The sequence below is a fragment of the Bos mutus genome, chromosome 4 (genome assembly GCF_027580195.1).
Source record: "Bos mutus isolate GX-2022 chromosome 4, NWIPB_WYAK_1.1, whole genome shotgun sequence".
In the NCBI taxonomy this organism is placed as follows: domain Eukaryota; kingdom Metazoa; phylum Chordata; class Mammalia; order Artiodactyla; family Bovidae; genus Bos; species Bos mutus.
In genome coordinates this window covers 32,001,165-32,014,739 of record NC_091620.1, presented here as the reverse complement: position 1 = coordinate 32,014,739, position 13,575 = coordinate 32,001,165, and the positions used below count along the sequence as shown (strand labels likewise).

General features: G+C 40.1%; 1 protein-coding gene across 13 annotated transcripts in view; it reads right to left on the bottom strand.

Moving 5' to 3' along the window:
- CADPS2 (calcium dependent secretion activator 2) overlaps positions 1–13,575 on the bottom strand; it is a 585,913-nt gene that overhangs the window by 374,827 nt on the left and 197,511 nt on the right. For all 13 annotated transcript variants that reach the window (XM_070369312.1, XM_070369316.1, XM_070369317.1 and 10 more), the window contains one exon: positions 6,340–6,672. In XM_070369312.1, coding sequence (XP_070225413.1) covers positions 6,340–6,672 — 333 coding nt within the window. The remainder of the gene's footprint in view (positions 1–6,339; positions 6,673–13,575) is intronic.

Genomic DNA, 13,575 nt, shown 5'->3' with positions numbered 1-13,575 from the left:
AGACTTTGCTCAAATTCATGTCCATTGAGTCAGTGATGCCATTTAACTACCTCATCCTCTGTTGCCCCCTTCCTCTTTTTGTCTTCAATCTTTCCCAGAATCGGGGTCTTTTCTTCTGACATAGATCCTCTGAAAGACTGAGACTTTATCAAATTGTAGAACAAACACACTCCCTTCTCCCCAACACCTTACCACACTACCAGTGGCTCCAGAATAACATCTGGCCATGCCTAAAAGAGCTGCAAGATGCACTCTGAAGAGGAATACTTAGGGAAGACCAAGTCAAGACAAGAGACAAAGGCAAGGACACTAGAAGAATTTAAAGCTTCTTATACCTGTGGCTACAACAAATATTAAACCCAACCAACCTCCCAGTCAAACTAACATTAGTGCTGACACTAAAGGCAAATATATCACAGCATGTATTACCTGATATTACACGTCTGGCTTTCAACAAAATGTTACAAAGCATGTCAAAAGGCAAAAAAGAAAAAAGAACAGTCTGTGGAGATAAATCATGCCTCCAAATCAGATTAAGATGTGACACAGATGTAGTTAAGAAACAAGGAATTTAAGTAACTGTAATGCAAAAAAGCAAAATGGCTGTCTGAGGAGGCCTTACAAATAGCTGTGAAAAGAGGAGAAGCTAAAAGCAAAGGAGAAAAGGAAAGATCTACCCATTTGAATGCAGAGTTCCAAAGAATAGCAAGGAGAGATAAGAAAGCCTTCCTCAGCGATCAATGTAAAGAGACAGAGGGAAAAAATAGAATGGGAAAGACTAGAGATCTCTTCAAGATAATTAGAGATACCAAGGGTACATTTCATGCAAAGATGGGCTCAATAAAGGACAGAAATGGTAGGGACCTAACAGAAGCAGAAGATATTAAGAAGAGGTGGCAAGAATACACAGAAGAATTGAACAAAAAAAGATCTTCATGACCCAGATAATCATGATGGGACCTAGAGTGTGATCATTGACCTAGAGCCAGACATCCTGGAATGTGAAGTCAAGTGGGCCTTAGAAAGCATCACTACGAACAAAACTAGTGGAGGTGATGGAATTCCAGTGGAGCTATTTCAAATCCTGAAAGATGATGCTGTGAAAGTGCTGCACTCAATATGCCAGCAAATTTGGAAAACTCAGCAGTGGCCACAGGACTGGAAAAGGTCAGTTTTCATTCCAATCCCAGAGAAAGGCAATGCCAAAGAATGCTCAAACTACCGCACAATTGCACTCATCTCACACGCTAGTATAGTAATGGTCAAAATTCTGCAAGCCAGGCTTCAGCAGTACATGAACCGTGAACTTCCAGATGTTCAAGCTGGCTTTAAAAAAGGCAGAGGAACCAGAGATCAAATTGCCAACATCCACTGGATCATTGAAAAAGCAAGGCAGTTCCAGAAGAGACATCTATTTCTGCTTTATTGACTATGCCAAAGCCTTTGACTGTGTGGATCACAATAAACTGTGGAAAATTCTGAAGGAGATGGGAATACCAGACCACCTGATCTGCCTCTTGAGAAACCTATATGCACGTCAGGAAGCAACAGTTAGAACTGGACATGGAACAACAGACTGGTTCCAAATAGGAAAAGGAGTACGTCAAGGCTGTATATTGTCACCTTGCTTATTTAACTTATACGCAGAGTCCATCATGAGAAACGCTGGGTTGGAGGCAGCACAAGCTGGAATCAAGATTGCTGGGAGAAATATCAATAACCTCAGATATGCAGATGACACCATCCTTATGGCAGAAAGTGAAGAGGAACTAAAGAACCTTTTGATGAAAGTGAAAGAGGAGAGTGAAAAAAACTAAGACCATGGTATCCGGTCCCATCACTTCATGGCAAATAGATGGAGAAACAGTGGAAACAGTGGCTGACTTTATTTTTCTGGGCTCCAAAATCACTGCAGATGGTGACTGCAGCCATGAAATTAAAAGACGCTTACTCCTTGGAAGGAAAGTTATGACCAACCTAGACAGCATATTAAAAAGCAGAGACATTACTTTGCCAACAAAGGTCCATCTAGTCAAGGCTATGGTTTTTCCAGTAGTCATATATGGATGTGAGAGTTGGACTATAAAGAAAGCTGAGCGCCGAAGAGTTGATGCTTTTGAACTGTGGTGTTGGAGAAGACTCCAAGGAGATCCAACCAGTCCATCCTAAAGGAGATCAGTGCTGGATGTTCATTGGTAGGACTGATGTTGAAGCTGAAACTCCAATACTTTGGCCACCTGATGCGAAGAGCTGACTCATGTGCAAAGACCCTGATGCTGGGAAAGATTGAGGGCAGGAGGAGAAGGGGACGACAGAGGATGAGACGATTGGATGGCACCACCAACTCAATGGACATGGGTTTGGGTGGCCTCTGGGAGTTGGTGATGGACAGGGAGGCCTGGCGTGCTGTGGTTCATGGGGTCGCAGAGAGTCGGACATGACTGAGCGACTGAACTGAACTAACAGTATATTGAAGGCTCTAATGGAAAAAGTTGAAACCATACAGCTGAGTAATATAAGTAGGGAGATGGAAACTCTAAGAAGAGTCAAGAGGAAATGCTAGAAATCAAAATCACTGACAAAACAATGCCTTCCTGTGGATTCTTTCTTTAGAATCAGAATTCTTCTGAGGAAACAATCAGCGAACCTGAAGGTCAGCTGCAACTTTCCTCTCTGAAATGCGAAGAGAAAAAGAAATAAAAAACAAACCAAAAACAAAACACACACACAAAACAGAACATTCCAGAACTATGAGGAGTAGCATAACTAGACATAAAAAAAGATAACTAAAATACTAGCAGGAGAAGGTAAAGATAGGATATAAGGAACATCTGAAGTTAATAATGGATGAGAAGTTTCCAAAGTTAATGACAGACACCAACCCTCAAATTCAGAAAGCTAAAACAAACTCCAAGCAATAAAAATATTAAAAACTCATACCTAGGCAGGCATATCATATTCAAGCTACAAAAAACTAAGATAGGGAGAAAATATTAAAGGAAGCCAGAGGACAAAAACAAACAAAAACACAAAAACAAAACATCTTACTTGGAGAGAATCAAGTATAAGAGCTTCATCAAATTTCTCAGAAACCACACAAGCAAGACAATGGAGTAAAATCTTGAGTGTTAAAAGAAAAAAAAAAAAGATATAGTAAGTCTATATCTAGGGAAATTATCCTTTAAACATAAAGGAGGAAGAGACTTTATCAGAAAAACAAAAACTGGGTGAATTCATTATCAGTAGTCATGCCTTTCAATAAATGTTAAGTTTTTCTGATAAGGAAAATGATGCAGGTCAGAAACTTACACATGAAGAAAGAAAAGTGTCAGAGAGGGAATAAATGAAGGTGAAATTATATATGTGTGTATCTTTTATTTTTATTATTCTTAGTTGATCTAAAAGTTATCTGTTAAAAGCAATAGTAGTAACCATATGATGGGTGAATAGAACATACTATAGGTGAAATAAATGACAGAAATTTCACAAGGAATGGGAGTGAGGAATTGAGAATTCTCTATTATGGGAGAACTCTACTACACTTGAAGCCCTATAGTGTTATTTGAAGATGAGCTTGCTGCTGTTGCTAAGTCGCTTCAGTCGTGTCCGATTCTGTGCGACCCCATAGATGGCAACCCACCAGGCTCCTCCATCCCTGGGATTCTCCAGGCAAGAACACTGGAGTGGGTTGCCATTTCCTTCTCCAATGCAGGAAAGTGAAAAGTGAAAGTGAAGTCGCTCAGTTGTGTCCGACTCTTAGCGACCCCATGGACTGCAGCCTACCAGGCTCCTCTGTCCAAGGGATTTTCCATAGATTATGTTAAAATGCATATTGTAAAACCAAGGGCAATCACTAAAGACACTTTAAAAAGATAGGCAGTACATCAAAATAGGCTATAAAATGGAACAACACAAAAATCCAGTTAAAATTAGAGAAGGCAACAAAAAGGAGGGCAGACAAAGAGCAAACACAAAAAAGTGCCAGCGCTGACAAAGACTGGAATTTGGTCCAGTTCCGTCACTTTAAATACAATGGTCGAAACACACCCATTAAAGGACAGGTTGTCAGACTGGGTTAAAAACAAAAACAAGAAGTAATGTGCTATTTATAAGAAATCCACTTTAAACAAAGGATCAGATAGGCTACAAGTAAACAGATGGAGGAAGATACACCATGCTAACCTTAACCAAAAGAAAGTTAAAGTAAACTCAGCCATGAAAAGGAATGAAAGAGTGCCATGTGCAGAGACGTGGATGGACCTACAGACTGTCAAACAGAGTGAAGTGAGGTCAGAAAAAAAGACTTGCATAATATCGTTTATATGTGGCATCTAGAAAAATGGTACACATGAAGTTTCTTGTAAAATAGAAGGAAGATTCACAGATGTAGAAAACAAACTTATGGATACCAAAGAGTGAAGTTGGCAGGGGTGGGATGAACTGGGAGATGGGAATGACACACATACACTGCTATGCATAAAATATACAACCAATGAGAACCTACTGCATAGCACAGGGAACTCTAGTCAATGCTCTGTAGTGACTTAAATGGGAAGGAAATTTTAAAAGAGGGCATATGTATGCATATAACTGTTTGATTTTGCTGTACAACAGAAACTAACTCAATACTGTAAAGCAACTATACTCCAATAAAGATTTTTAAAAGAGAAAGCTGAAGAAGCCATATGAGTGTGAGACAAAGCAGACTTTGGAAAAAAGAAAAAAGATTATCAAGGACAAAACTGGAGTTTATATGAAGAGGTTAATTCCACAAAAAGACATAAAATGCTAAATGCGTACGAACTTAAAAAGCATCAAGATACAGGAGGTTAAGTACCAATAGAAATGAAGGTAAAAAATACATGCATTATTATAGATGGAGATTTAAACTAGAAGTATGTTCCAGACCACAGAGGACAGAAACCAGGGGGTCAAAAGTCAAAACCCTTACTGTAGAAGTCATCTGCAAAAGTAAGCAAAAGATTAAATTTAACACATCTTGAATTAATTTAAAGTCACAAGTCCACAGGAATTTATGTGAGGACCCTCTAAAATTCAGGATAAATTCTAAAGCATTTGTAATAATGGATGTTAGAGGTCTATCTACTCCATTAAGACTTCAGTACATAGAGAACAAATATTTTATTTGGTTTAGGTTGGTTTCTCCAACACCTAGCAAAGTTTTTGACTTGCATAGTTGGTAAACATCTACTGAATGTCTAAAGCTGACTCTTACTAATAAATTATGCTCATCAATATTTAACTATACAAGTGAGTTACTGTTTCATTAAAAATACAAAGTCCCAGTTGTGCTTCTTTTACAATGGAAGATTTTAGCTTTACAGGCATCCTCCAATATTATCAAAACCACCACCTGGTTTAATAACAAGTGAAAACAATTACAGTGAATGCATGAATTGTTCACAGGGTTAAGGTTCCACATTGCTTGTCTATTAATTAACTCTGCTAATTTATTCGCTGGAAATGATTCACAAATTAGTAATGCAAAGTAAATGACACATAGAATACAGAAATTGAGAAGCAGATTTGCAAAAAGATTTAAAATAAATGTAAACATATGTACATTATAGAAGTATCACTCTTAATGAACACACAAATTTTAAAATGCCAGAATTTTGTCAACTTAAATTGTTTATTAGGGTACAGTTCAATCATTTATACAACTAAAATAAGCAGGCAAAATACAACTATGGAAGGCATACATTTAGACAAATCATAGGCTCTAAAGATGAAAGACATGGAACAAACCAGACATTTTATTCAATTTTTGATATGCATGATTAAAATAACAACTGAGGAGCAAATATATTATTTATTCTGTCACTACTAAATTATGAAATTTAGCAACCTTCTTCAATTCATTCTCTCTGGCTGGGTTAAGGAAGGAAAATTTTGAAATTTCAGTCACTGCCATACAACTCTGAAGATGAGTATCATATCTTTTCAAAAAATTATTTTGCAGTGAGGAATACCTATTTATGATAAATTGCCCAGCTTCTTCAGATAACAAATGATTTTCACTTTACTATTCAGGGCATGCCCCATATACACCCAATAGGTACAAATCTGATGGTCTAAGATAGGGCACATGAGAACAATCACTTGTTGAATAAAATGCACAGATATTCTTCTTCTCCTATCAAATAATTCTTTAAAGCTTCTTCCAAATGTCATTATCTGACTTATTAAAATTCAGTTTCACTCAAAATTTCAAACAAAGTGATGAGAGAACGTAAAGTACCTCTTTATAGGCTTGCAAACACTTGGTATTCATTTTCTGAGTCAGACAGCAGAATAGGAAATAGCATAATCACTTACCTGACATGCATTATAAAGAAGTTGGTGTTCTAGTTTTTTAATCCCCAAAATCTGTTGAAACATTTCATAGAGTTGTTCCTTGCTCAGAATAAGTTCAGACACAGCACTCAGGGCCATTCTGTTTGGCGGTTTACACAAGTCCTCTTCACCCCTGTAAATGGCATCATACTTGGCTATCCAGGAACTCAGCACTGTCTCTTTGCTCAAGCCGTCGATTTCTGGCAAACTCCGCACACGTTTTTCTATGTTTTTCTTAAACACCTCTCTGAAGTCATTGGCAGAACATCCTCCACTCTGAACCATTCTGGCCACTCGATCACTCTTCAGAAAAACCTGAAAACCAAACAAAAAATAAATAAAAAATAAAAACCCACTTCCAATTAGGTGGGGCCACTAATACCAACTGCTTTTAGCAATCCAAGAGTTATGACACCAAACATTCTTCAGTGGTTCAAATGTTTTGTAAAACATGCCAACTCGTGACAAAATAGAGGCTCCAAATCATCTCTCTTAAAATGCCGAAATATTTAGGAGAAAAAACAATGAGTTTTGAGGACCTCCTAAGATGATCCGTCCTTGACTTACAGACTCCCCACATGAAGGTCATGTGGGGGGATCTCTGCAACTGATACCCTTAAGAGTTGATTGAGAAGGTAATTGGTGAGATGACCCAGCTTCTCTATCTGTACTTGGGAGTTCTGAGTAGTTCTTCAGTAAGGAGAAGGTTTGAGAAACTGAAAGCTATCAGTGTTGTAAGTCTAGTATCTAAGTCAATACCCTCTGGGTACAATCATTAATCACCACTCCTGTACAGATGGGGGTGGGGTACACCTGTTCCCATGCATGACTTCACCAGCTCCCCAATTTCTCATACACTTCTCACAGCTGCGAAGAATCCACGATGAAAAAGCAAAATCTAAGAAACTTCTAGCTGTCCACGAATGCCAGGTAAGAAATAAAATACAATGACAACTAGGGAGAGAGACACTTTTGAAGTGGGTAGGAAGAGATGGGTGACAAGTAGTAAGGTCATCCTGTGTGGGAGACATCAGACTTGGCCTCATCTCTCTCCTTTCTTCTAAGTCAAAGACCCAATTATCAACAAACATCAGTCAGGATTCATGAAACATTGATTCTGTTATTAATATTCCTATGAATCCTCTATAGGTCACAAGAGACTGATTTCATTCCTGTTTTCTTCCTATAATAACAAAATATTCTTCCAAAGAGCCTGCTGGACTATTTAACATAGCCCCCATGAGTTCCATCCATTGCTGAGACTTCTGGAACACAAGTTAATATCAATCATTTTCCTAAGAACTGACTCAGGATACCAAGGTGCTCCTAAATCAAGACCCCACTCCCTGTTCTCTGCTACTACCATGTCTGTCTGCGTGCGGGCCAGCAGCACACACGGTCCATGCAAAGCAGCCCCAATGACTGCCATCTGAGCTACCATGTCCTAAACCTTGGCCCCACTTGATTTCTCCCTTTTTCAGACCATTCGTACAAAATGCTGTTTCCTATCTTTGCTCATTGGCCAGGGGGTATTCCTGACTTGAATATTTTGGTTGACTAAATTAGGATGGCATCACTGACTCAATGGACGTGAGTTTGAATGAACTCCGGGAGTTGGTGATGGACAGGGAGGCCTAGCGTGCTGCAATTCATGGGGTCACAAAGAGTTGGAGAGGACTGAGCAATTGAACTGAACTAAATTGAACTTACTAGCTTATGGCAGACAGTGAAGAGGAATTAAAGAGCCTCTTGGTAAGGGTGAAAGAGTAGAGTGAAAAAACTGGCTTAAAACTCAATATTCAAAACACTAAGATCATGGTATCCGGTCCCATTGCTTCATGGCAAATAGATGGGGAAAAAGTGGAAACAATGACAGGCTTTATTTTCTTGGGCTCCAAAATCACTGCAGACAGTCCCTGCAGCCATGAAATTAAAGAAGCCTTGTTAATTTTCTGTTTAGTTGATCTATCCATAGGTGTAAGTGGGGTATTAAAGTCTCCCACTATTATTGTGTTATTGTTAATTTCTTCTTTCATACTTGTTAGCATTTGTCTTACGTACTGTGGTGCTCCCGTGTTGGGTGCATATATATTTATAATTGTTATATCTTCTTCTTGGATTGATCCTTTGATCATTATGTAGTGACCTTCTTTTATCTCTTTTCACAGCCTTTGTTTTAAAGTCTATTTTATCTGATATGAGTATTGCTACTCCTGCTTTCTTTTTGGTCCCTATTTGCATGAAAAATCTTTTCCAGCCCTTCACTTTCAGTCTGTATGTGTCCCCTGTTTTGAGGTGGGTCTCTTGTAGACAACATATGTAGGGTTTTTTTTTTTTTCTAATTTTATTTTATTTTTAAACTTTACATAATTGTATTAGTTTTGCCAAATATCAAAATGAATCCACCACAGGTATACATGTGTTCCCCATCCCGAACCCTCCTCCCTCCTCCCTCCCCATACCATCCCTCTGGGCCGTCCCAGTGCACCAGCCCCAAGCATCCAGCATCATGCATCGAACCTGGACTGGCAACTCATTTCCTACATGATATTTTACATGTTTCATTGCCATTCTCCCAAATCTTCCCACCCTCTCCCTCTCCCACAGAGTCCATAAGACTGTTCTATACATCAGTGTCTCTTTTGCTGTCTCGTACACCGGGTTATTGTTACCATCTTTCTAAATTCCATATATATGCATTAGTATACTGTATTTATGTTTTTCCTTCTGGCTTACTTCACTCTGTATAATAGGCTCCAGTTTCATCCACCTCATTAGAACTGATTCAAAAAAAAAAAAAAAAGAAGCCTGCTCCTTGGAAGTAAAGCTATGATAAAACTAGACAGCATATTTAAAAGCAGAGACATTACTTTGCCAGCAAAGATCTGTCTAGTCAAAGCTATGGTTTTTCCAGTAGTCATGTATGGATGTGAGAGTTGGACCATAAAGAAGGCTGAGTGCCAAAGAACTGATGCTTTTGAACTGTGGTGTTGGAGAAGACTCTTGAGAGTCCCTTGGACTTCAAGGAGATCCAATCAGTCAATCCTAAAGGAAAACAATCCTGAATATTCCTCGGAAGGACTGATGATGAAGCTGAAACTCCAATACTTTGGCCACCTGATGTGAAGAGCTGATTCTTTAGAAAAGATCCTGACGCTGGGAAAGATTGAAAGCAGAAGGAGAAGCGGACAACAGAGGACAAGATGGTTGGATGGAATCACCGACTCAATGGACATGAGTTTGAACAAACTCTGGGAGATGATGAAGGACAGAGAAGCCTGGCATGCTGCAGTCCATGGAGTTGCAAAGAGTAGGACATGACTGAAAACTGAACAACAGCTTATAAGGGTTGTGAGTTTTATAGCAGGCAAACATACGACACATATACACAATGTTTCCTCTTTTTTTTTTTTAACCAGCTATGGCCCAATTAATTCTTAAGCCACAGGTATAAGAAGAGTGCATTTATTTAAATCAAGGAAAATAAAATTAAGATACTTAACAGTATATTTTACCTAAAAACGCCTTTAACTATTATACATCTAAATACACCGGGGTGTCTCCATCTCTTTTCTCCTCCTCCTCTAACTGCACTGCCAGTGTCAACCCACTGCTTTCCAGTCTGGCCTTCTATGGCCCTGCCTCTGGCAGCTGGCACAATTTTAGAGGGTGCTGGAGGGACACTGGAGGAAGAGGGCTCTAGTTCTTAAATCTTTTCATCTGCCTACAGGCACAGGGTACCATCCTTGGGGCAGCTTCTCTGCAGACCCCAAGGCTGGTTTAGAGAGGCACCCCTCCCCCTGGCAGGCTCCTGGGCATTTGTGTGGTGTGGCACTGCAGGAGGCAGACTCCTGTGGGTCCCACTGGTACAATACGGCGGTGAATGTCTGTGTAGGACACACCACATCTCCTCCAGTGAGATGTGGCCCCCAGCCTTTGGGATGAAGGGAATGGGACCCTCCTCCAGATCTGTTGCTTCCTTGGGGGCTCTGCTGCCTGTGTCTGCTACTCCTATATTCTTGCATTTTCTTTGCCCACTGTAGCAAATCTCTCATTGTTTATAATACATTTTCCTGTTCAATTATTGTGTGGTTTCTATCTCCAGATTGCACCATGATACAGAAATACTGAAATGTTACATGGAAGACTACTTCTAAGGGGAAGACATTTGAAATCGAAACAATTTTTTAAAATGTAGTAATCATATAAAGCTGGAATGGCAAGATATTTTTAAAGTACAACATAAATACCTTATGACTGGCTTCAGAAAAACATTTAATTACTTTGATATCTAATGCTTTTAGCTGGCAGGGGTTTCAGTTTTTTTTTCTCCTCCAATCTCTTCTGCTTAACAGTTAGTATTAAATTCTACCAAGTCACCAAACAGTGTTTCTGAAGCAAGGGCACTGAGGAACTTAGGTTTATAAAGTCTTAATTTCCCCTATAAAACGATACCTACACTCATACTGACTCTATCCAATTTCATGTTACTGAATCAACATTTCCTAAGTGGTAACAATGTGTCAGGCATTTTGCTGAGAGTTGGGGACACAAAGTGAACCAAAGACCTTGCTCTCAAATAGCTGGGAACACCTGAGAGAGAGGACACACAGAAGCCTAGAGGACTAAAGCTATGCAAAGGGAGGGAAGAGAAGGAGGTTATAAACTCTGTTATCTGCGGGGCAAGGTTGGGGAGGAGGGAAAAACAGGAAAAGGGCCTATGATCTGAATGACCTGTAGGTTGAGTAAGGAGAAAAAGGAGACATTTCAGAAAAATACAACAGAAAAAGCAAAGAAGTATAAAATCGCAAGACCTTTTGAGGGAAATACAAGAATTTCTATACTTCAGAAATGTTAAATATAAGGGTGAAGGCAGCAAAAGTTGTGCCAATCACACCAACAGAGACCAGATGGCCGAATGCAGTTTGTGCCAAGCCAGGAATCTGAGCTCTGCCAGAGGGTCAGGATGATGGCTGGGTATCCTCGTTGCTCAAACACTGAGAAGCACAGTTTAGACAAAAGATTGGTGGTGACAATCAGCCAGAACAGAGATTGGGATCAGCTACCAAGAGAGCACAGGAGACCAGGCAAAAAGCACTAAGGCCTTGATCTAGGGCAAGCATCGTGGGCTAGACAGAGAGGCAGAAGGGAGACAATTAACACATCGTGATGAGTTCTAGGACGTGTAAAGGCAAGGAAAACACGATGATTCAGTTTTTACTGGGGTGTCTGGATTCCACTAGCCACAGATGAATACAGGCAGAACAACATGTGGAGGGCAGTGGTTGCAGATGGTGGTGGGTAGATGGGGGGGGCATGGTCATTGATTATTAGTTTAGTTTTGATAATGGCCATCTTTGAAAACCAAATAAAACAGTATCAAAGTATGGAACAAAACTCTCTGAAATACCTACATTTACAAACCGGGCAGAAGAATGGGATTGAGGGGAAGGCGGGTAGTGTTACAGAAAAAGATGGAAAAAAAATATGACACGTCAGCAGTCAGGAGAGAGAGAATCAAGTACCACAAAGACTGGCAGAGATTTGTCTCTACCACCGTCAAGTCACCTGTGGCAGAGAAGACTGGTAAAGAGTAGGGAGTGATCTGCAGCAGGAGACGACACCTTGTAACCAAGTTAAGACAGCAAATATAAACTGTCCTTCTAGAAAATGTGGGTGAAAAGGAAAATGAGAGGGAGGGAAAAAGCTGAAACTGGGAAATGACATGTAGGCAGTGAGGGAGACCAATCAGGAAACAAGGGCGGTGTGAGGTCTGGACGACAGAGAACAGTGAAGCACGTCACTTGTGAGACTACTATATGGAAGCCTGCCATGCACTCTCCCATCCTTGCCCAGGTGGTTGGGGCTGGATGTAAGATGCTCTGAGGCAAGGAACTGAGGTTCTCTGTCTAATAGTCCTCTGCAGGCAGCCCAGAACCAAGGGAGTGGGGTGGAAAACAAATTCTTTAGCCCAGTTGAGCCACAGGATAAGTGTGGTCTCCATGGACAGCTTGATGGCAACTTCACGAGAGACTCATGAGCTCTCCTTACACATCCCACTGAACCCTTAATTTAACAAACTTTGAATGGAATTCATGACCTTTCCCATTATTTGCTCACCCTTCTGCCCATCTGCTTCAGTGAGCAGCAATACCTCCCCCTCCCTTCTGGAGAGACCTGGAAACTCTTCTTAACTCCACCATCTCCTCCATGTTTATTTCCCAACATACACCTTCTCACTGAACCCTGCTGACCCTACCCACCCCCAAATCCTTCTGAAATCCCTCCTTACCTCTTCATGCCCCTCACTGAGACTAAGGGTAGCTGCCTCTTAATTGGCCTTCCTGCCTTGGAAATTTTCCTGACAGCCACTCTCTACTCTGATCTTCCCCCTTACTCTGATCTTCCCCAAGTTGTGCTCGTCACTGATTAAAAAAAAAAAAGTTATTTTTAGTCTGATCATTTAAATTCTTATCTAGCTTAAAAATTCTTCTCTGACTTGCCACCAAAAGTCATCAGCAAGGCCTTTGAAGTCCTACACTTCAACGGGTCCCAAACTACCTACCACTCTGGCTTCATTGCAAATGGCTCTGTCACTCAGTCTCCATACTCTGCCTCCACCATCTTTCCTTCAAACTCTTCCCATTATTCATCTCACAACCCCCAAGTCACCTCTAAGCCGCTCTCCAGATCCCCACTAATGCCTTGAATCATCCATAACCTATGTTGTTTGTATGCAATCCTAGCACCCTTTCTTTTTCCTTCAAAGTCACTTGTAACTGTAATATGTAATTGTAAATTATATTATATTTTACTCACATGAGGCTAAGTTCCATGAACCCAAATACAGTTTCACTCACCATTGTATTTGTGGCACTTAGTACTGGGTTGGCCAAAAAGTTAATTCAGGGTTTTCCCATAAAATCTTACTTTTTGGCCAACCTAATACCAAGGCAAGCACTTACAGAGTATCCACTGAATGAGAGAATGAGGGGGGAATAAACAGTTTGGACGGTTAAACTAATAATTCAATATTTCCCCTCCATGCAACTGTATAATTTAAATAATTAACCAGTATGGTTTACTGAGTTTCAGTTAATTTACAGAAGAAAGAAGTATAGGAAATGAACCCTGTCCATATGATGGGAGAAGGAAAGACATCTCAGGGAAAGAGGCACAATAAGTGATGTCACAGAGAACCAGTTCAGTGAGAAAAAT